Source organism: Psammomys obesus, unplaced genomic scaffold (assembly GCF_907164565.1).
Source record: "Psammomys obesus unplaced genomic scaffold, mPsaObe1.curated_primary_1811, whole genome shotgun sequence".
Classification (NCBI taxonomy): Eukaryota; Metazoa; Chordata; class Mammalia; order Rodentia; family Muridae; genus Psammomys; species Psammomys obesus.
The window spans coordinates 1124784-1146863 of record NW_026585643.1 but is presented as its reverse complement, the minus strand read 5'-3'; the positions used below and the strand labels follow the sequence as shown (position 1 = coordinate 1146863).

Genomic DNA, 22080 nt, shown 5'->3' with positions numbered 1-22080 from the left:
TCCAAACATCTTTCCAAGCCGATTTGCACAACTGTTACCTCTAAAGCTCTGGTGCCAAGCATGGGCTCTGCAGACAGGAAACACTCAGGAAATGTGTTCCAAGAAAGTAGCAAGCTGGGAAGGTGGGTCTACTGGCCAAGGGATGGGACCCTGTTTTCAGAGCTTCAAAAGGACTTAGAACAGTATGTAGATCAAGACAGTTCTGTTTCAAGGTCACAGTGTTCTAGACTCAGCTCTGCCATAAGTAAAGAGATCACATCCCCGTAACTAAGCCTCAGTGTTCTTTTGTGCAGAATGAGGGCACGTGACCAGCTCATAGCTAATGGCTTTTGTTTCAGGTGATGGTATTTTAGGAATTTCTCCTAAGATGGTTCCTAAGATGGTCTGCCACCCAGCTGTCCTCATACCACAAGGGGGAGCCCTACACAAAGCCCAGAGAAAGGCCCGTAGCCCAAGCTACTGTGTGCTGGCTGTTGGTAGGGTCAGGAAAGCCTAGACATCTCACTCCCAAGCAGCCTGGCACATAGCATTTTGGCAATCTCACATTCCTCTGATATGTCAGGCTCAGGCATATGTAAAGCTTTCCCTTTCAAGCATGTCTCCAGTTTCTTCAATCTAACCCTCATTCCCTCACCCCACAGAGGGATCTTGGCTTTCTGGATTATGGTTCCACAAATAACTCTTTGGCTTCCTGATCTGTATAAATTCTAAGAAAGAAGAAGACCCATCAGGAGGATTTGAATTTTTTTTTTTTTTAATTTGGGAATGACTTGGAAGCACAGAAACCTACCCCAACCCCCGAAACTTCTCACGCACACATCTCTGAAGACAGGGAGTAGGTGATGGACACTTGGAGGTTCAGTGAATTCAAAGACGACAAATATGGGCTCTGTGAGTCCTGTGTCTGGTCGTGGGAGCCAGGTAACCCTGGAATCACTGCTGGTCCCCTGTGGAAAGGTGGCCAGGAGGAAAACCATGTATGCCTGCAGCATCTGGGGCCAGAGGTAGGGGCATCTCCTGGCAGGGCACAGACACTCACCCTCGCTGGCCCTGGGCATCAACTCAGTTCGGTAGATCTTGAACGCATCATAGGCAAAGACAGAGACCAGGATGATGCCAAATACCTGTGGGGAAAAAAGGAATTCAGGTGGCATAGTAGAAGCTGTCAGATGAGGGGAGTAGGGAGTGGGCCCGGAAGAAGTGGGGGAATGATATGTGAGCAGGCATAGGCTTTGCTTTGGACACAGGAAGTGTGCCAATACCAGCCACAAGTCCTGAGGGCTGGAGAGCACCACAGGGGTGGACTCACAAAAGCAGCAATGGCAGCTCCCTCCCTCGAGGTCACAGCAGCAAAGGACACCACCAGGAAGATGATGATGGCACTGACACAGCGGAGGAAGTCCTGGGGAGCCACAGGCAATGGGGAGTTGGGGAGTGTCACTACCTGAAAAGCTAGTCAGCTTTCCCTGTCTGGTCTTCAGAGATTGAATTCCTGCCCAGGGGTGTCCCCAGGCACAAGTACTTTCAAGGGAGTGAGCTCACAACCCTACCCAGAGGATGGAAGCAGATAAATCTAGATCAGCCAGGAGTGGGAGGGGACAGCAGTTAGCACAGCCAAATGGAGCAGGACTGAGCTAGGCCTTTAAGGTGTGTGGGGGAGCAGGGCTAAGGTCTGTATGTCCTCCTTGACAGGGGTGCTCTTATGGGCCAAAGTTCAGTTCTGAGCGCAGGACACAGCACGAGTCAAGGCACAGTTGTGGAAATAAAGGGGAGGCATGAGACAACAGGAATGTTGAGCAATCAGAGAGTTGGAAGAGGCCAGGGTGGGATGGGAGAGGCAGTGTTCCTCACCAGACAAGGCCAGTTAAGCCTATCGAAGCGCTGGTAGTATTGAGTGGCATAGAGGAAGAGGAAGGCCAGTGTGATGAAGAACTCTAGCAGCGCTGCAGCCATGTAGGCGGAGATGGAGGCCGTGAAGCAAATGAAGATGATGAAGGTCAGGGCCTGCAGGACCAAGGATTGGGGGCTTTCTGAGGAGACACGTGCACAGGGCAGGCCATGGCTCTGCAGTAGTTGGGAGCCCCCTCTCCTCAGCTGGTACCTGTCACCCAGCCTCACTGAGAAGGAAGAGTTCTCAACCAAGACAAGGGAAGTGTCCCATCCCTGGTGTCAGGGACCGTCAAGGGCATCACCACCCTCCCACTCCTGCTATCCCAGGAATCCCAACAACCCCAGCACTCTGGCTAATCTTCACATCCCCCAGGGGACCACCCCCTGGAGCACAGAACACAATGCACACACCAGCCCACAGCACCTCAGCACCTCAGCACCTCAGCACCTCAGCCCCACAAAGCTCTCCCTGATCCAGATGGCTAAAAGTCAGATGACAAGAGTCAGAGCCTTGGATTCCATGCTGAGAGAGGCAGGAGCCTGCTTCATATAGGGTGGCAGATAAGAAAGAGGTCCTGTGTCAGCCCTGTGATCTTGCTCAGGAACCACAGAAAGCCTGAGGCTAGATGTTAATGGCTACAGCATGGCCGCAGGAAACCTACCCTTTTGGATATTTAAGCTTAGACATGCCAAGAAGTAAGCCTCCCAGAAGCTGGAGGAAGACAGCGGGCCTTCTCCCCACCCCCTCCCACCGCTCCCTCAGTGTCTTCAGAGAGCCATCTTCCCACCTAACTTTGGTCTTGCGGCAAATGATAGGTGCTGCGACTGTCTCCAGGTGGAGAAGCAGCCAGAAAGCTAAGAGCTGCAGAAGCTACACTTGGGAGTGGAAAGACAGAAAACGTGGGAGGGGGCCTGTGAAATGGTGAGCCCAGGAGGCCAGTGCAGGGCTGTGCCGGGGAGCTGGGGTGGGAGAGGTGGAGGCACGAGGTTGGGGAGGCAGCTGTTACCAGCTCAGTTTCCAGCAGGATGCCTTTGAGGGAAGACAGGAAAGTCTTGTCCACTCCGAAGCCCTGGAGCTCTGCAGCTGCTCCTTCCTCTGGGGGCCGCTCCCGGCGATCCCAGGCACTGAACATCTCTGTGAGGCTCACGGGACACAGACTCACCCTCACCAGCCTTTCAGCAGCCCAGGAAGGGAAACAGAAATCTGGTTATGGAAGCAGAAAAGAGCAAGAAGGCACTTTAAGAGCCTGAAAGCGAAGCTGGGACCTGCTGTGGGACTCTGGGAGGAGGCAGTACCCAGGGAAGGCTTGCCCAGATGGGCTTCACCCAGCTGCCCAGAGTGCCTCTGTTCTCGCCCGAAGGGCCCCTAGGAAGTATGGGGAGGGGTGAGAGAGAAGAGGTTAACCCTCCTCTTCCTCCAGCCTAACCCAACCTGAAGAAGGAGGGAAGGAACAGGGAAAGGAAGAGATGGGAAAGGAACCAGAGGAGTTGGGGGGTAGGAGAGAGACAGAGGCAGAGCAAGGGGTTCCCCAGCAACCAAAGCCTGAAGATGTTTATGGCCCCTCCCCTAACCTTAACCCTCTTCTTTGGCTGGGCCTTTCTCCCTTTTCCTTTAAGGGAGGTGGGAACTGGAGCCCAGCCCAGGCAGTGCCCTGCTGGACCAAGCTGCAACAGCCAGGACCAGTGGACAAAGGAGGATTGTTGGGGAGACAAGGGGGCGCTGTGTGTCTACTGCAGTGCCTCAATGGGCTTCTGTCTCTCCCCATGTTGAGCTGTCTAACACCCCCTACACACACATTGTGTTCAGGGATGGACCAGGGGATGGGTGGGTGCAATGGGCACCCAGGGAAGTAGGGAGAATTGCAGAGTGGAGAAAGTGCTAGAGAGGAGAAAGGATCCAGTTGCGGACCACAGGATGTTCAGATACCATGGATGCCAACGGCAAAGGAGACCATTTTAAAATACAGGTGTTTATTTGGATAAATCTCTCCACGTTCAATAACAGCTTTCTCCTGTTAACCATGTCAATGTAATCACACTTGCTGCATGCAGAGTTGGTATTCACAAACAAAAGGGCAAATGGGGAACTGTGGAGAAAGTGCCTGTGCTGAACAGGGGGATCCCGAGGAGAGGAGAAGCCGGGAGTATGGCTTCCAGGGCTTGGCAAGCCTCTGGAGACAGTTCCCGAGAGAAAATGCCATGACAGCATCTTCCAGCAGCGCAAGCTGAAACTTCCCCTTCCCAAAAGTGCTTTCAAAAAGTGCAAAAGTCACAGTTTCTCCCCAAGTCCTCCATCTTGTCTCCAATCCTGGTGCTTCACATAGGGCTTTGGAGGGCTCGGGCATTTAGGCCCATTTTCCCAACAAGGGACCAGCCTCAGACAGGTGGCAAGCACGACTAGGCCATGACACGGGGCCGCACGCACACACAAGCCAAGGAGACTTGGTAGAGCCTGCTCTCCAAGCAGTAGCCATGACGGGAACCATGCTGGCCATGGCACGGCCGCCGATAGAAGACCGTCTGGTTGTGGTACAGCGGTACTGAGTTGCCCAGTGGGTCCATGTGGGAGCCTGTCTGTAGGCTGACGCAGTGTGGGCACAGGCATCGAGCGTGGTACAGATCCTGGGGGACCCGGTTCAAGTCCCTGTCCAGCCTGTGGGGACAAAGCTGATCAGTCTTGGAGGAACAAGGGGCAGATGGGGTGCAGAGGCTGGAGGGAGGGGATAGAGTGGCCGTGGACTCGCCTTTTTGAATGTGTTCTGGCATCCAATATTGTGTGACTTTGAATGCCACCCCCTTCCTCTCTGAAATGTGTTTTCTTCAGCTGTAAGTATAGGTAGGGGACAAAAGAGTGCCCTTTCTAGTGGCCCTGAATGCAAGGCCATAGCCATGACAGCTTCTTGCAGAGCAGAGGAAGGTAAGGAACCTCCTGCCAGCCTCCACGAGACCAGCTCTGCATCTGTCTGATACGCATAAGGCTCCTTTAGCAAGGTAGTACATTTTGCAGAGTTTTGTTTTTTAATCGCAATTATTACAGAACTGGAAACCGGTGTGAGGCAGGTACGGAAGTGCACGCCTCTTGACCCTGGCGCCTGAGAGACAGAGGCAAAGCTCGCCATGAGGCTGAGGCTGCTTTGTGCCACATAGTGACTTTCAGGCCAGCGGGGCTGCTGGATGAGACCCTGTGTCAAACAAACAAACAAAGAAAACCCAACTGCCCCACAGCCAGGTATGAAAGAATACACAACGAGCACTAAGTATCTCCTTTTGCTGCTCTTACTCCCCGGGGGTGAGGCACTTTCTGTCCTCCCTGTCCAAGCAAGTATTACAAGCACATGTAGGGCTTCAGAAAGACTTTTTAGCAAATCAGAAAAGATTTGTGGCAACAACAACAAAAACCCAAAACCAAAAAAACAAAAACAAACCAAAACAAAATAAAAAAAACACAACTCCTGGAGAGAAGATTTAAAAAAAAAAAAAAATTGCATCCAGTAGCCTGACAGGAAGCCCCAGTGCAGTAAAGCCATCTCCCATACAAGCCTGGGAAATCGGGGTCCAGCTAGCTACTGCAAGCTTTGCCCAAAGTAGATTCCCTAATAGATACCCTGGGGTTTTTGTTGTTGTTTATTTGTTTGTTTGTTTGGAAAAAAAGTTTCTGTGAGCAAATGAGTTTGGGAAAACTAATGTTTTCTTTTCGTAGATTTCTTACCAACTATAATGTATAGAGATCACTGTGGTTCTCCAAGGGATAGGGCTGTGTGGCCTTTCCCAAACTCACCTGACACCATCACTTTTTTTTCCGAGAAACAGCTTGTGGGACAAGTGTTGCATGGAACATATGCTGGAGAAGTTTTGCCTGATGGTTAGCCAGGCTTCTCACTGCTTCTCAGAGAAAGGATGAGTGTAACTGAGCCCCACCACGACCCCTGTGCCCCCAACAGATTTCCAGCAGCCTCTGAGATTACTCCAGAGTATTATGCAGTGGTGTCTTAGACATGCTATCAGCTAAAGGTGTGAGAGCCCTATTCCAGGAACCTCTCCATAACCCCTCAAAGGCAAGGCTAAGCCACCGAGCCACGTGCAGGGGGGTGGGAGCATGAAACCCTGTGAAGGTACAGGACTGCAGGCGTGGGGGGGGACCCCTAAGACCCCACCTTGTAATACTTTGTTTCTCTGTCCCAACTGCATATCACGACATAAGCAGGAAAAATATAATGTTTATGTGTCAAACTGGGTAAAAGACTAAGAGAACCATGGTTTTGACTAAAGGTAACACGCCTGCGGGTCTAGCCAACCACTTGCCCCACAAGAGTTGAGTGACAGCATTCGGCACCGTGGTGCTTTGTGTCTGCATCACATATTACCGCTTGACGCTTTGGTTAGAAAAATATGAGTATGGTAGAAACCAAGCGAGAAATAGAACCAATACAAATTACAGGTTTTACATACATTGTTTCATTTGACCTATATGTTAGCCTCTGGAATATAATCTAGAGTCAGGAAGGACAGGAGGAAGAAAGGAAGGAAGGGAAGGAGGAATGAATGAATGAATGGGGTCACATGAATACATTCGTGGAGTGGACTAGTAGACTCACTCATAGCTCCAGGGAGAGATGGACCTGCGGTGAAGGGGGCCGTCCTTGCTGGCCCTGCAGGATTCTAGGGGATGGGTGCGGCTCCGCAGTTCTGGGGGAGGCACAGACACAGTTTCCCAGTTCAGCTGCTCCTCAGGGAATACTTGTCCCCTGCTGGGGCAGCAGCTGGGCCAGTGGCTGCAATCCCTCCGGATCCGCAAACTCATGGTGTGGGCTCCCACCATCATCGCCCAGAAGGCAACAACCTGTAAACAAAGGCCAGTGAGAAGGCTCTCAGGTCCCCATCCTGTATGGGCTTCCCCCAGCAGCTCCCTGAGACCAGAAGCCTGGAGCCTCCATCTCCCTACACACCCAGTAGAATACCTGCTGCTCTGTCCCTCAGCCAGTCCTCTGCCAGACAGCAGGGCTACTCACCCGATACATGCTGGACACTGGTCTCTCAGCCACAGGTACTACCGTGCCTGACAGGCCTTCTGGAAGCAGGCTGACTGGACTAGCTGAGGTGCCCTGGTTTTATTTTCAGCAAACCTGTTTTGCTTATTCAAATTTATTTCCACTATCTTTTAGAGGGAGTGACCAGAGATTAAAAAAAAAAAAAAGGAAAAAAAAAAAAAGAAAAAGAAAACCAAAAGAAAAAAAAAACCAAAACAATAACAAGCCTGGAAGTGTTCCCAAAAGCTGTTTAAATGCTACCCTCATGGAAGGTGTGATGGCCATCATTATCAGCCTGGCAGCTGATTGAGTAAACTTTGCTACCTGCATTTTCCGGGCGGGGGTCGTAGGTAGTAATAGCAGTCTGCAGTTCTGCCTCCGTCCTGTGAACTGGCACGACGGGAACTCCCCTGGTGTTTGCTACCTCAAATTAAAGAACACTGTGTGGTCTCCTTTCCAGGGGCACCCTTTTCAAGACTTCTGCTCCTCCTGCCTAGGACCTGACCTCCAACTGTCTCTTCTTGTTAGATGTCTCCAACCCCCTGTCTGCATGAACGCTTCCCTCCTCTTCATCTCCTCTGGGCCTCCATGCCCTTTGTTCTCTGGCCCCTACTCATTTTTAGGCCCCAGCTCTTGAAGACCATAGTATGTGAGCATGACTTCTCATTCACTGTCCATGATTGCCCCCCCAGTTTCCCTTGGCCTTCTCTTTGCTAATCTGTTCCTATCCCTGCCCCTGGACATCCCTGGCTTCTTCCTGGGGTAAGGCTGCAGCTCTCACTGGACGGAAGGACACATGACTGCAGGGGTTTTCTGCTTGGGTGGGCAAGACTGATAGAAGACGCTTGGCTCACTGTCCGAGTTACACGAACCAGAAAGTGGAGCATGGAAGAGAGAAGAACACTGTGCCACCTAAGACCCAGCAGCAGGTCTCACCCCTGGTCACAGGCCCCCAGGGACCCAAGAAAGGGCAGCTGCCACTCTCGGCCTACAGGGATTTCACTCAACCTCTGCACTCTCATGGAACCCTATTGGCCAGGGGGGACCATGTATGCTATGGAAAGACAGATTCCAAAGACACAGGCCAGTCAGGGTCCAGCCTGCTGGGGAAGACCGTGAAGAGACTGGCCTGGACTCTTCCTCCAGGCCTTCCTCTATTTGCCCAGGGACCGTCAGCCCCACCTCAATACACTCATACACACTGTCTCTACAATGATATGTGCTGATTTGCATGTGCTTTCCCTCAGAAAATACTCCTGAAGTAACCAAGGGATCAGAAAGTAAACAAAGGGAAGCAGGAATAATGCATCCCACGGAGGACCACTTCTTTCAGATGCTGTAGGATGAAGCAGAAGGAGAGGCATCATGACAACAGAAGACATTCTCAAAAGTTGGGAGAAACTGCTTTGGAGGATCTTAGGGGCTTGGAACAGAGAAGCATTGGGGAAAAACCGTTGGGGACCAGTGTTAGAACACTTGGGAAGAATAGTAAGGCCACGGTACTCCCACCCTTGCCCCGGTGCTCCTAGAGCTCCTAGAGCTCCTAGATAGCATCTCCCTTTATGCACTGCTGGTCTTGCTGCCGTATTCACTTGGGGGTCCCAGACACGGTGCTGAACCCTAGACACATCATCTTATTCTAGCCTGACAATAAAACCATGACATGAAAACCATCACCCTCATATTACAGATGAGGAAAAAAAGAGCCAACCAAATGTAATAATCTACTCAAGGTTACGAAGTTAGAGTCTGTGCTGGTTTTCCATTCCAGCGCCCAATAACTCCAAACCTAAGCTCCTAGCGTGAACCAGTCCTCAGCTGGCTGTGGGTCGGAGGGCAGCTTCCACCGTGACTATGCTCCTGTTCACCTGGACTTGCTTCAGTTGCACTTGCCCAAGACCACAGGGCATTTCTGCCCACTTTGGCATTCTGCCCTGCTGGCTGGGTCCACTGTTCCAGCTTCCTGTTCCCCAGCCTTTTGTCTGGCACAAGGCCTCAGGTGGCTTGTGGTGTTCCTTGGCAACCCCAGAACAGGGACCTTTAGCTAGCAGTGCTGTTTCAAAGAGCAGGATTCCTACAGGTCTGCCCTACTCACGACCCGAGGAAGCTGACCTTGGCCAGTGCAGAAGGGGGTGCTCTTAGGCACAGAAAATGATCTCAGCTTCTTCAAATGCTGACACGGCAGAATGGAACTGGCCAGGGAGACTGGGACACTGTTCCTCACGAGAGGCATTTGGGGTCTCTCTCTGCCTCTGTGCCTCAGGCCAGAGGAAGCCTCCGGAAGGAGGATGGAATATCCCTCCGATTACACAGTCTTCCCCGGGGGTTGGCTCTCTCCATACTGACCAGGCTGACCCATGAACCGAGTCTGAGCCGCAGGCCCCCACCCCACCCTGCTTGCTCAGCCTCTGTCCTTATCTCAGTAGGAGCTTTGTGGGACTCTTTAGGGTGACTCCCTGCCATGAGAAACATTTTCCAGAGGGTTTCCTCCTGGGGTGACTAGTTTAGGAATCCCTGAGTCACTTCAGCTTCCAGGGAATCCTTGGGGGGTGTGGGGGTGGCAATGGGGAGAATGCTGGAGGCAGGAGCACAGACAGGTTGGCCCAACATCTGACATCAAGAGTACCCTCCCAACACGTCCCTACTTGCCTGGCAGCCAACAGGGCTGGGGTTCCTACCCCTGTGCCCCTGGGAAAGAGGTCAGTACCTGCGGGGAAAGGGCAGGGAAAAGTGATGCTCAGAAAAACTCTTGGGGCTTGGGGTCCGAATACAACTTATCAAAAGGGTACTCAAGCCTCACTGCCGCCTTGACCTCGGATGCGCCTTCTGCTCCTGCTTCCTCGTTGGTAGGAGTGTATGTGATAGAGTGTATGTGTCCCTGGGGTGAGTGACCTTAAACGTGACAAGGTTAGCTGCCCTGGACCTAAGGTCCTAAAACGGTGTGACATCCAGGGGATGGAGTTTGTTTCTATTCACCTTGTAAGAAGCCAGGACACGGGTTATTAAAATACTGAAATGTCATGCACCTGCTGATAAGTAGATGATGCTCTTGGCAATGGGGCGTCCTCATCACACTCTTCTGAGACACCCAGCAATGGCAAAGACGGAGACCTCTAGAATAGTATTTCCACATCCTGACTTGTAGGTGCTATTTTTTTTTTTTCTGTGCATTGGTGTTTTGCCCACATGTGTGTCTGTGCAAAGGTGTCAGATCTCCCAGAACTGGAGTTACAGATGGTTGTGAGCTGCCATGTGAGTGCTGGGAATTGAACCTGGGTCCTCTGGAAGAGCACCAGTGCCTGTGGACACTGAGACATCTCTCCAGCCCCAGCAAATTATTTTTCTAATTTATTTTTATTATTTTAATTATGTGTATGCAGTGGGGGGAGGAAGGGCCGTGCACATGACTGCAAGTGGCCATAGAGGTCAGAGCTGTGAGCTCCCCCTGGACCTGGGGTTACAGACAGTTGTAAACCACCTGATGTGAGTGCTGGGAACTGAACTCAGGTCCTCAAGAAGAGCAGTATGTGCTCTTAACCACTGAGCCATCTCTCCAGCCCGCTAATTATTTTTAATGCATTTGTTAAGCACAGAATAATTAAGCTCAGGAGACGACCTCCAAGGAGGACCCTATTTTGCTCTGGGAAACACATGGAGTTAGCAGATGAAGGGTGCAAGGACTCAGGGATGGCGCCTTTCCAAAGCTAACTCAATTTTGCCCTATATTCATAGCTATGTTCGTTCATCCACCCACCAAATATTTATTGAGCACCTACTACACCAGACACTGACGTTGTGTATCACTAGGAGTGAGGAGGAAGAGAAACAGATGATGCCGCTCCCCTCTGGGGCTTGCAGTTCAGGAGACAGATGATAAGTAATGAGAAAGATGCTTTCGGATGACAATGGAAAGTGCAATGAAGAAAATGAACCTCGGCCACGACATAGGCCACAGAGTTGCTGTGGAGGTGGGGAGAGGTTGGCAGCTCTAACTGGGAAGGCCTTCTGGGTGTGATGATGGGAAGGGTCTGCAGGGAGGGGGGCCTAACCACAGCCCCGCCCCGGGGGAGGGGAAAGGTTTGACGCATTTCAGAAGCAAATAGTGAGTGGGAAAGCAGGGATGGAGGGGAGAGCGGGATGGAATGGGGTGGAACATCTGGGAAGGTGAGGAAGAAGATGGCTGGGCCCTGCTAGGAGGAGGAAAGAGTAGAAGAGAAGAGTGAGGCCTGGGAAAGCAAAAGAGAGTGCCTTCCCTCTTTGTTACTCTTTGAAGGCAGCAAGGGCAAACCTTGGCTCAAAATCACGTGAGGCTGCTCTCACCCCTTCCTGGCCAGAGTGTTCTCCGACTGCACCCGGAGGCTAGAAGTCCTCGTTTGAATAGCTGAGTGCCTACAACCTTAAAGGAGAGGACAGAGGGTGTAAGGATGCAGGGGAGGCCCCCACTCCCCAGCCAGGAACATCCTGTTTTAGTTTGACAACTGACTACGTTGTCAAAAGGAAGAAAAGTAATGTGCTAGGCACTTTCCACCAAAGCAGCTGCTACACAAGGGGAATTAAAACTGCAAGAGGATCTATGAGTTGACCAAGGCAACCTAGCTAATAAGCCAGGATGCACTCCCAAGAGAGAAGCTGCCCCCTAACTTCATTCCTCAGGCTCTGCAATTCCCCACCCGTCTCTCAAACTACTCCCTAACCTGGGCCTTTCACATTCTTTCTGCCAAGCTTCTTCTGGCCTGCATCTACTTCTCTGTGTCCACCGGAGCACTTATGTTTGGGGACCAGAGCGTCCTGCCCACCTTTGCTTTGCGCTAATGACCCTCGGTTGAGGTCATACCCACTCACTCTTCAGCAGTGTCAAGGAGGCCAGATCCTCTCCCCCAGGACTGGGATCTGGAAGAATGTCTCCCCTCGTGACCATGTCCAGCCAAACTGGAACTGGAACAGAAGTCTCACTTCATATGTATCTGGTTCCCTTTTGTTCTAATGGAGTCTGAGTATGGTCTAGATTTCCGGCCAGGGCGTAAGGTCTTCACTCCAGAACGACAGCCAAGGCCAGAGCCAGCACCTTTCCTCCTGTGAACACTGAGAAACTCACTGAGCCACTCTTCTCCTGCTGAGGGTTCTAGGTGACCAAGCGGTAAGGTGGGGGAGGGGCTGGGGCAAACGCTTTCCCCACAGGTGGTCCTGGGATGTGCCTGTTGGAGCAAGACGGGTCTCCAAGCCTCCAGTTCTCAAAGGCCCTTAAACAAGATTTCAGATGTTCTCTCCCAGAGATGTTTCGACTAAGCTGGTTGCCTATTACGTGCTTTAAGTGTTCATTTGTTAAACATAAACACTAGAAAAACACTACAGCTTGTTTACTTTAGCTCTGTTTTCTAAATACCAGCGCCTTCCCTCCCCCCATGGAAGAAGACAGGTCTTCCCCAACCCTCTGAGAAGCTCTCTCGGTTGTATATCTTCTCAAAGAGCCAGCGAAGGGAGGTGACTGGAGGAAGGCCGGCAGGGAGGGGTACAGAAGGCAGCGAACTCGGGTGCAGCCGAAACTCCTGATTTCAGCCCCTCCGAAAGGGTTCTGTCCTCTTCTGCCCATGGTCTCCCTTCCAACTGCTCCAGTAGCAGCGAGGGCCAAGCTGAAGAAGACAAACAGGCTCAGACTGGCAAAGGAGGCTAAAAGGCGGCGCAACCGGCCAGCCTAGGATCCGGAGCCAGATGCCCGGGCTTCACTCTCCCTCTCGAGGGCCAGGACCTTTGTTCAACACCAGACCCCAGGCCCGTGCCCTTCGGATCTCGCCGGCTCCCTCCCGCCGCCCCCTGCAAAGTCATCACGGCGAAACCGCCGGGACCCCAGCGCGGCGGAAGCAGCGCGTTCCCCTCCCTCGGGAAAGACAGATGTGGGGCTAATGAAAGGGAGGCAGGGAGAGGCGTGGGGCCGGCGGGGGAGAGCGGGGGCGTGGCGGGCAGAGCCGAGCTCCCCCGAGCGCGCAGACCCGACCACCCGCCGGCCTGCCGCGCGGTCCCGAGGAAGAAGGTGCCGGGGAGAGGGGCCGGGCTGGGGCGCCGCAGTTCGGCCCGAGGGTCGGGAGCTGAAACCCAACACCTCCTCGGAAAGGATCGTCCCCCTTTCTCCGCCGCTTCCCCTTCCCCCTTCCTCCTCTCCTCTTAATCCCCTGGACTGACCCCTCGCGAGAGGAGTGGGCCGGAGCTGGGAGGGGAGAGAGCCTGCCGAGGAGGGCCGGAGCCCGGCCAAGGGAGGGAAGGGGCGCGGCACGCGAGGGGCGAGCGGGGGCCACGCGCGACCCAGACCTTTCCTAGCCCTCAGTGTCCCCGCCTCGACCCCAGACGGGCCCACGGGACCGCTCCTCCCCCCCTCTGCTCCCTTAGCTCTGTGGCCTTTTTCTTCGTTCCCCTAAGACACCTGGAGCTCCCCTAAGCTTCGGGGCGCGCCAAGGGCCCGGTCCAGGGTGTGCGAGCGGGGCCCGGGGCCCGCGGGGCGCCTGGGGCACAGGGTGGAGCGCCCCCTTGGGCGCTGGGACTGAGAGGTGCCTGGCGGCCACCTCGAAGGCCCGGCAGTGCCGAGAACGAGTGTGGCGGGGAGAGCCGGCCTCGGCGAGGGCCTGGGCACAGAGCCCAGCTCCACCGCCACGCGCTCTTAGGCCTTTGGTGCTGACTTGAGGGAGCTGGGAGACACGCAGCCCAGCTCTCGCTCCTCCTCCTTCCCCGCGGGTCCCGCCGCAGTGCCCCCGCAGCCACGACCACAGCCCTGGGAGCACCGCTCTGCGTAGATGGGGGAGGGTTGGTCCCTGGAGTTGCTCATCCAGCCCAACCACTCCGGCTGCTTCTCCCAACCCTCGGGGCTAGCCTGAGCTGCCTGGAGAGGTGTCGAAAACAGCCACAGTTCCTGCTTCTTCTCCCGGGACGTGAGCTTTGGGCTCATGCGTGTCCAGGAGGCCCCTCCAGCCTAAAGCAGCAGTTGTGGGGGCCTAGTGGACCCTGGGGACAGTTTAGAGCGCGCCCCTTGGATGAGGTCCCGCAGCGACGCCCAAGCCCGCCTCACTCCTCCTGCCTGGCCAAGCTGCCTCCCATTTGGAAAGTTTTGTGGGTTTTCTTTCTCCTCCTCCAACTTTGGGGGAGGCATCTCCTCAAGCGCCACGGCTTGGGGTGACCTTCTGGCTTGGAGGCCGGGAACCATGGTGTGGGGCAGCCGTCGCTGAAGTCAGCGAAAACTGAGCCTGGCCTGAAGCAGGCGACGCTCGCTGGAGGCCAGAGCCATGGCCATTGCCACGTCGGTGAGTCCAGCAGGGAAAGGAGGCTTGCCAGGCAGAGACCTCCAACCTGCTCTATGGCACTGTCGCGTTTGTTTCTATCCACTCTTTGTGATCCCCTCTCCCAGAAGCTGTCCGGCTCTCTTTTGTTTTCTTTCTCCGTCTCCTGTCCCCTGTGCCTTCTGGGTTCTGGGTTGGCCCCTCCTCCCCTCTCCCTATTCTCTTTCTTTATAGTGGCTGCTTGGATAGCTGGAGGGGAAGAGGGGGGAGTGTAACCCCATCCTATCTGCTCTTTTCTGGGTGGGAACAGATGGCCACTGGTGGTTGGCAGGAGCTTGTAATTGGGAAGTAAGTAAAAAGAGCTTTTTGGCAAAGACCAGGCAGCCCAAGAAAAATGGAAGGCCGAGGAAGCCTAACTCTAGAGGGTTGGGGAAAAATGGAGAAAATGCGAAGAGGCTCGAGAACAGGCAAGGGAAAAGACTATAGAGGAGTGGGAGATGATGTCGGTCTGCCTCCGGCCACTTTTTAGTGACTGGGGACAAAAGGAAGGGACACTTGACACGTTGGGATCGCAGGAGGAGGCCTACCAGAAAGTGCAGCGGCACACTGCCACCCCAGACAAGCCAGCCATTGCCTCACAAGTCAGCTGTGGCTAGAGCAGGGGTGATCACACCCATCATCCATCATTCTTTCAGCAGCTCTGGGCCTGGGTTTAGGCAAACGCAAAGCATGGCCCCATTGGATAGAATTCAAACCTAGAACAGGGAGGAGCCATCCAACCCCACCTCTGTTTTCTGTCTTGCAATCTGTAGAAGAAATCCAATCCTTCTCATGCTTCTCTCTAGCCTTCGCTGGACATTCCCGGGGAAAGCCAGGCTGCCACCTCCTCTCCCGAATTCTGGCTATGGGAAGAAAAATTATAAAAGTAAAAGAAAAGCATAGAGCCGCAGGATACCCTCCTGAGGATGGGTCCAGTTTTAATTCCTTAGACACAACCTTTTAGTCCTCTGGTGGCAGGGTGCCTTTGGGAATGCCAGGATCCTGGAGGTAACTGTCACTTTTGAGGTCCAGACGGTAGATGAGGGAAGGGTGTTCACGCTAATGAAACTCACAGGATCATAACAATAGTAATATTTATAATTTACTTTACACACCTGGCCCTGTGCTAAACTTTGTCATGCTCTTTTGATGCATTGCTTCGTGCAGCTCTCAACTTTATGAGCACATGTTGTCATCCAAAAATAGGTATTTGGCTATAGATAGGAACTCCCACAAAGGAGGACACTACAGTACAGGGATACTTAAGCCCACCTTAAATTCATCCCAGCAAGAAAGAGACTCACCCCCAAGCCCACCTGCACTTTGGACTTTGACTTTGATCCCTGGCTAGATCCAAAATCCCAATTTCTAGTTTTCAATTAGGAGGAAGGGTGTAAGACGCAGCTGGGGACATGGCTCTGTGGTAAAGTGCTTGCTGTGTAAAGTAAGGGTCTGAGTTTGATCCCCAGCGTGCACATAAAAAGCTGTGTGGGGAGGCAGAAACAAGAGGATTCCAGAGGCTATTGACCAGCTAGTGTAGCTGAATCGGTGAGTTTAAGGTTCAGGTTCTCTCAAAAATAGAATAAGGTGGAGCATGATTAGAGAAGATACCATCATCAACCCCTGGCCCCCACACGAATGTGCGCACTTGCACACGTGCACACACACGAGAGTGCACACACACACACACACGCACACACACCACACGAAGGTGGGAGAGGGCAGAGCCAAGCAGCAATCTGTGTTATCTGTTCAGCGTACTTTCCTTTTTGTAGACAGTATCTTTTAGGAGGCACAGTATAATCAGAAGTAGTGTAGTAAGGGCCAGGCATTAGCTTAGTGGTAGACATTTTCCTGGCATCTTGAGGTAGGAAGGGTGGATGGTTGTTTGCGAGCACAAGGACTGGACACCCTGCCTCCTAGCACAGAGCAGGGTCGCAGAGGAACAGCACAGCACATCTGTGAGCGAGCCGAGCATCCTTCTCCCCTGTGGTCCGGTCACATCCTGCCGTAGCTGGAGATTTCTTTGTTCGTTTGATGGTGGTGGTGACGATGATTTTTTTGTAGTACTAAAGGTTGAACCAGCGCCACAAATGTCCTAGGCAAGGGTTCTATCCCTGAGCTCCATACTCAAGATAGCATTTTGGTTTGTTTTTTGTTTTTGTTTTGTTGTTGTTGTTTTTGGTTTTTTTGTTTGTTTGTTTGTTTTTGTTTTTGGGTTGGTTGGTTGGGGTTTGGTTTGGTTTGGTTTGGTTTGGTTTGGTTTTTGTTTTTTTGAGGCAAAGTATTGTAGCTCAGACTGGCCTAACCCTGATCCTCCTGCCTTCACTTCCCAAGTGTAGGAGTAACAGGTGTGTGCCATAGTAATCACAGTGTCTATAAGGTGGACTCCAGGGCCTTTTGGATGCCAAGGTAACTACTGCACCAATTGAGGTATATCCTCAGTCCCCCAGCCTTTTCATTTCCCATTTTGAGATGGGATCTCACTAAGTTCCCCAGGCTTGCCCTCAAAATTCTGATCCTCCTGCTCCAGCCTCCCCAAAAGGCTGAGATTATACACCAGACTCAGTTTAACTAAATACTTTATCTTGTTTAGTTTAATTAAGTATATGCGTGTGTCTGTGTGTGCGTCTGTACACCCGAGTGTAGGTGCTCATGGAGGCCAGAGGTATTGGACCCCCTGGAGCAAGAGTTACAGGAAGTCGTGAGTCATGCGATATGGCTGCCGAGAACCAAAACTTGGGTCCCCTGGAAGAATAGTATCCACGTCTGACTGCGAAGCCATGTGTTCAGCCCCTGACTGGAGACTTGTGACTGAATTAGACATGGCTACCTGGCCAGCAGGGTCTAACTGGCTGTCCTCCAGTGTTTCTGGGTGAGCCCCAGCTGCCTGGGAGCCTACTGGCAGGCAGTCATTTAGCAATCACAGCTAAAGCAGAATGTGCTCTGATCCTCCGAGTGGAGTAAGTTTGATTCTTCCAAAAGACATTATGGAACACGAGCACTAAGGAACGTTAGACCTGATGGGCTGTATTATATAAACACCTCACTCGCCTTGGAGTCGCTGGCCGTCTCTACTGCTGTACTAATAAACTAAAGTTTAAACGAAAAAGAGAAAGGAAGAGCTAGTGAGGTGGCTTCATAGGTAAAAGTGCTTGTTGCCAAGCCTGACGACCCAAGTTCAATCCCCAGAACATGGTGGAAGGAGAGAACCCACTCCTGCAAGTTAGCCTCTGAGTTCCACACGTGTGAAGAGAAGATCACACTGGTTGTAGAAGGACAATAGAGGGCGCTCTAGAGAGAGTACAGGCCATGACATCAAACCTTGCTCAGCCCGCAGCATCTGCCATGTGCCTCCGGTCCAAGCCAACTAAACCTGTGTCCACTTTTCCTTCTAAAATGGAGATTATGAGAATTATATTTGGTGTAAACACCGAAAAGTCTCCAGACACTGTGTTTGTGGCTCAGTACCCGAGTTCAGGCCCTCAATAGGAAAAGCTTAGGTTCCCGCCCAGGCGGGCCTGGAAGTAGTCTCCACGCTGCAGCCCAGGCTGGCTTCAAGCCTTCAGAGCAGTTCTCCTGCGTCAGCTCTCCCAGCTGCTGGGGTGACAAGCATGAGCCGCCTCTCTCCGCTCTGCTCGGGACGCATGTCTCCTCTCCGTGCTTCCTCAGCCTCTTTGGGTAGAGCTGTCAGGCCAGGAGACGGAGCGTGGCTTCTGTTTGTTCTCTCTCTCAAGTGTGTGTTAACACTCGGTCTAAAGAAGGCATCTTCCAGGCCCGCTCAGAATGATGGGTCTCTGCAGTTGCTTGATCTAACCTTTTACTTGTTGGGAGGCGGGGTTCAGTGGAGGACAGAGAATCACAAGAGATTCTGTGCGAGAGCCTAGCAAGACCTCGCCGTGTGCTTTGAGGAAATTCATTGAACAGATGTATGTTCTGGGAGGGACCCTGTTGCTCCCGTTCTTACAGGGTTTATAGTGTGGCAGCAGAACTTGATAATCACAAAACCTAAGTCATAGTGTTTTGGAGGAACAGGGTGGATACCGATGCAGAACGAGGTGGGGAAGAGAATAAAGAAAAGGCTCTTGCGGAGACATTGTCTTAGAACTGAGGGATGCAAAAGGATCAGATGGAGTCAGGAAATGGAGTAGAGGAAATACCAGTGCAAAGGCACTAAGATGGAAAAGAGCTAGGTCGAAGAATGAGAAGGGAAGGCATTGTGTCTGCCATGATGCTGATGAGGCAGAACCTAATCAGGAGCGGGGTGGGGGGGTTGTTGTTGTTTGGTTTTTGTTTGTTGTTGTTTTAACTTGAATGGAAGGGGAGGCTGGTCTAGTTTCTGTGTGACCCGACTGTGTGTGTGAGAACTCTCTCCCCTGACCTCCCCCTCCAGGCCCAGCTTGCCCGGGCACTGTACGACAACACTGCCGAGTCCCCCCAGGAGCTGTCTTTCCGCCGAGGGGATGTTCTGCGGGTCCTGCAGAGGGAGGGCGCTGGCGGACTAGATGGCTGGTGCCTTTGCTCCCTGCATGGCCAGCAGGGCATTGTGCCCGCCAACAGAGTGAAGCTTCTTCCTGCTGGGCCAGCACCCAAGCCAGGCCTCTCCCCAGCACCTCCCGCTCAACCCAGCTCATCGGGTCCCACCCCAGAGCATGGCAATGAGGAACAGGAGGTAAGAACTGGAGCCTCTCATCCCGGGCCTGGCAGTCTTTGTCCAGTCCAGGGGCCTGGGATAGGCTTACAGGGAGATCCTGACTGAATTGACCTCTCACTGGCTGATGTCTGTCTGCCACCTCCTTCTAAGTTAGCGCAGGGAGTGTGGAGGGAGGAGGCTAGAAAGTCTATAAACTCCTGAAGTTTTACATCTGCTCCAGTGACTTCCACTCTTAACACACCCGGCTCTTCATTCCCTAGGTGTATGTGGTACCACCACCAGCTCGACCCTGCCCTGCCTCAGGGCCTCCCACTAGATCCTGCTCACCCTCTCCTGACTCCATCTACAAGGTCCCCAGAGTCAATGGCACACAGCTGACTGCCTCCAGAGATGCGTCAGAGGTGAGAGCTCTGTGTATGTTGGGTGAGGGCCAGAATTCCCAGGGGTGGTCTACCTCAAGACCGAAGGCTAACACTGTTCCCTCCCTCCAGGTCTACGATGTGCCTCCCAACATCCTCCGGGCTCCCTCCAGCTGTCCCTATGACTCCCCGGCTTCCTTCTCCTGTCCTCTGGCCCCGGTTGTCCCACAGCCCCCTGGAGAGGATGAAGCTCCCTACGACGTGCCTCTGGCCTTGAAGCCACCTGCAGAGATGGAGCCAGATCTGGAGTGGGAAGGGGGCCGGGAACCAGGGCCTCCCCTCTATGCTGCCCCTTCCAACCTGAAACGGGCCTCGGCTCTGCTCAACTTGTACGAGGCACCTGAGGAACTACTGGCAAACGGCGAACACAGGGACGCGGACGAAGGCATCTATGATGTGCCTCTGCTGGGGCCAGAGTCCCCATCTCCGGAGCCCCCAGGGGCTTCTGGCTCCACCGACCTGGACACTGTGGCCCAGCTTCTGACCAGAAGCCCTCCACCCCAACACAGGCCCAGGCTGCCCTCCACGGAGAGCCTGTCTCGGCGCCCTCTGCCTGCCCTGCCTGTCTCCGAGGCTCCTACTCCTTCTCCGGCTCCTTCACCTGCCCCAGGCCGGAAGGGCAGTATCCAGGACAGGCCTCTGCCCCCTCCCCCACCCTGCCTGCCTGGTTATGGGGGCCTCAGACCAGAGGGAGATCCAGAGTGCAGGGAGGTAGACGGTGATTCGTCAGACCCTCACAATGAGTATGAAGGCATCCCGATGGCTGAGGAGTATGACTACGTGCACCTGAAGGTAAGACCCCGTCAGCCTCACCAGAAGGGTCTCCCTCTCTCTTTCCCTTTCTCCTAGCCTTCTGCCCTGTAGCCTGGGACTCCAGCACTCTGGCTCACACCACGTGAGAGAGTGCCACATACCCTAATCCCAGCGAGAAGCTGAACAGCTGTCCCCTGCGGTCCACGGACTGCAAGTTCTGAAGCTGAGAATACTTCCCTGAAGGAGGGAGCCTAGGGAGGGACCCAGGGGCCAGGGGCCTGCATTCTGGGAGGGACCCAGGGGCCAGGGGCCTGCATTCTGGGAGGGACCCAGGGGCCATGGGGACTGCATTCTGGGAGGGACCCAGGGGCCATGGGGACTGCATTCTGGGAGGGACCCAGGGGCCATGGGGACTGCATTCTGGGAGGGACCCAGGGGCCATGGGGACTGCATTTTGTTCCCTTTCCCTACCACTGATGCGTGATCCCTCTGCAGGGTGTGGATAAAGTTCAGGGTTCTAGACTCCTGGATAAAGCTCTCCCGGCAGATCCTGAGAGGGGCCTGGTAGAACAGAAGGTAAACCTGGGGGGGGGGGGGGGGGGGGAGAAAAAAGGGTGGGAAGGGGGGGGGGGGGGGGCGGTGCCAGACAAAATGGACTGGAACTTAGGGGACTGGGCTTTCTTAACCAAACCATCAGTGAGACAGGTTGGGGCTGGGTTAAGTACATCGGAAGCAGGGACAGAACAGAGAGGAGTTGGGAGTCAACAGAAGGTGCAAGGACAGGGAAGAGCTTATTGGGAATTCAGGAAGACAGGAAAGAATGTGCTGGAAAGAAGTCAAGTAGCCAGGAGAGCAGAAAGAATTTCTGGGCGATGGATCAGAGCTGGCCAGGTGACTTTTCTCCAGCAGTGAATTCCTAGGCTCCTAAGAGACTGACTCCTAAGCTGGTCACCACTGACTGACCTGGGGTTCTGTAGCAATTGCTTTATCTTTCTGGACCTCGAAACTGAGACAGTTTCCTCAACCCTATTTGTACCTGATCTTAGCCAAAGGCCAGGAGGACATAGCATAGTGTCCGTCATTCATCAGTATCTCTCCAGTAGGCCCCGTTCATTTCCCAGGTGCTGGATCCTGTGCTGGGGAGGCTGCTCCCGCCATCACACTCACAGGTGTAATGTTCACGTGGTGCTTACAGTGGTGCTTGTACAGACTGTAGCACACTGTGCTGAGTCAATTCAGCATTTCACCTCAGTGTTTACAGTAGCCTTCTGAGGTACAGGCTGGCCCTCACTGTCTACCACAGTTACCTCATGTATATCACAGTCTGGTGAGATGGCTCCTGCCAAGCTTGATGACCTGAGTTGGATCCGTGGGACCTACGTGGTGGAAAGGGAGAACAGACACTCATAAGTTGTCTTTTGACTTCCACATACATGCTATGGCATGTTTGTAACACACACACACTCATCTCATACAAAAGAAATGGTTAAAAGTTAAGATACATATCAAGGTTCTTTTTATTGGTATCTTCAGGCAGGATCTCACTATGTAGCCTTGACTGACTTTAAACTCAAAGCAAGCCTCCTGTCTCAGGCTCCCAAGTGCTGTAGTTACTTGTGTGAGTGACCATGCTCAACTCGGTCAGTATGAGCACAGCTCAATTGGTCACATAGAACATTCGAGTGTAGATAACGTTTTTACTTTGTTGTTTGATTTTCGAGACAGGGTTTCTCTGTGTAACCTTGGCTATCCTGCAGCTCACTCTGTAGGCTGGCCTCGAACTCAGAGATCTGCCTGCCTCTGCCTCCAGAGTGTTGGAATTAAAGATGTGTGCCTCCACTGCCTGGCTACATTTTTGCTTTTTTAATGGGGCCATTAAAATTTTTTTTTTTTAAAACATGGCTTGCGTTATGTTTGCGTTGGACAGAAGAGAGCTAGGCTTGCTGGTTTGTTTGCCTTGCTTGCTGCAGTTTGTTCTCAGGATGCTGGACACACACACACACACACACACACACACACACACACACACACACACA

The 22080-nt window shown here is 53.1% G+C and overlaps 3 protein-coding genes across 6 annotated transcripts in view; 1 reads left to right on the top strand and 2 right to left on the bottom strand.

The window, feature by feature from the left end:
• Window positions 1-888: 888 nt before the first annotated feature.
• Cmtm5 (CKLF like MARVEL transmembrane domain containing 5) lies at window positions 889-3438 on the bottom strand. Of its 4 annotated transcripts, none has more exons than XM_055617841.1 (6): window positions 3187-3438; window positions 2898-3094; window positions 1852-2004; window positions 1310-1402; window positions 1040-1124; window positions 889-947 (listed from the first exon to the last, which is right to left on the bottom strand). In XM_055617841.1, exons 2-6 carry the CDS (start codon window positions 3021-3023, stop codon window positions 934-936), a joined length of 471 nt encoding a protein of 156 aa, XP_055473816.1. In that variant the 5' UTR covers window positions 3024-3094; window positions 3187-3438; the 3' UTR covers window positions 889-933. The 4 variants fall into 4 exon arrangements, with proteins under 4 accessions (XP_055473816.1, XP_055473819.1, XP_055473824.1 ...); XM_055617844.1 differs by having other exon boundaries at window positions 2898-3063; XM_055617849.1 differs by lacking the exon at window positions 1310-1402 and having other exon boundaries at window positions 2898-3438.
• Window positions 3439-4287: 849 nt separating this feature from the next.
• On the bottom strand, window positions 4288-6908 carry Il25 (interleukin 25). The gene is made up of 3 exons (XM_055617468.1): window positions 6900-6908; window positions 6486-6730; window positions 4288-4543 (listed from the first exon to the last, which is right to left on the bottom strand). The coding sequence occupies exons 1-3, from the start codon at window positions 6906-6908 to the stop codon at window positions 4288-4290; spliced, it is 510 nt and encodes a 169-aa protein (XP_055473443.1).
• A 6047-nt stretch (window positions 6909-12955) lies between these two features.
• Window positions 12956-22080, top strand: part of Efs (embryonal Fyn-associated substrate) — a 10105-nt gene continuing 980 nt past the window's right edge. The window contains exons 1-5 of the mRNA XM_055617698.1: window positions 12956-14203; window positions 18612-18890; window positions 19133-19273; window positions 19364-20083; window positions 20540-20620. Coding sequence (XP_055473673.1) covers window positions 14186-14203; window positions 18612-18890; window positions 19133-19273; window positions 19364-20083; window positions 20540-20620 — 1239 coding nt within the window. The 5' untranslated portion in view covers window positions 12956-14185. The remainder of the gene's footprint in view (window positions 14204-18611; window positions 18891-19132; window positions 19274-19363; window positions 20084-20539; window positions 20621-22080) is intronic.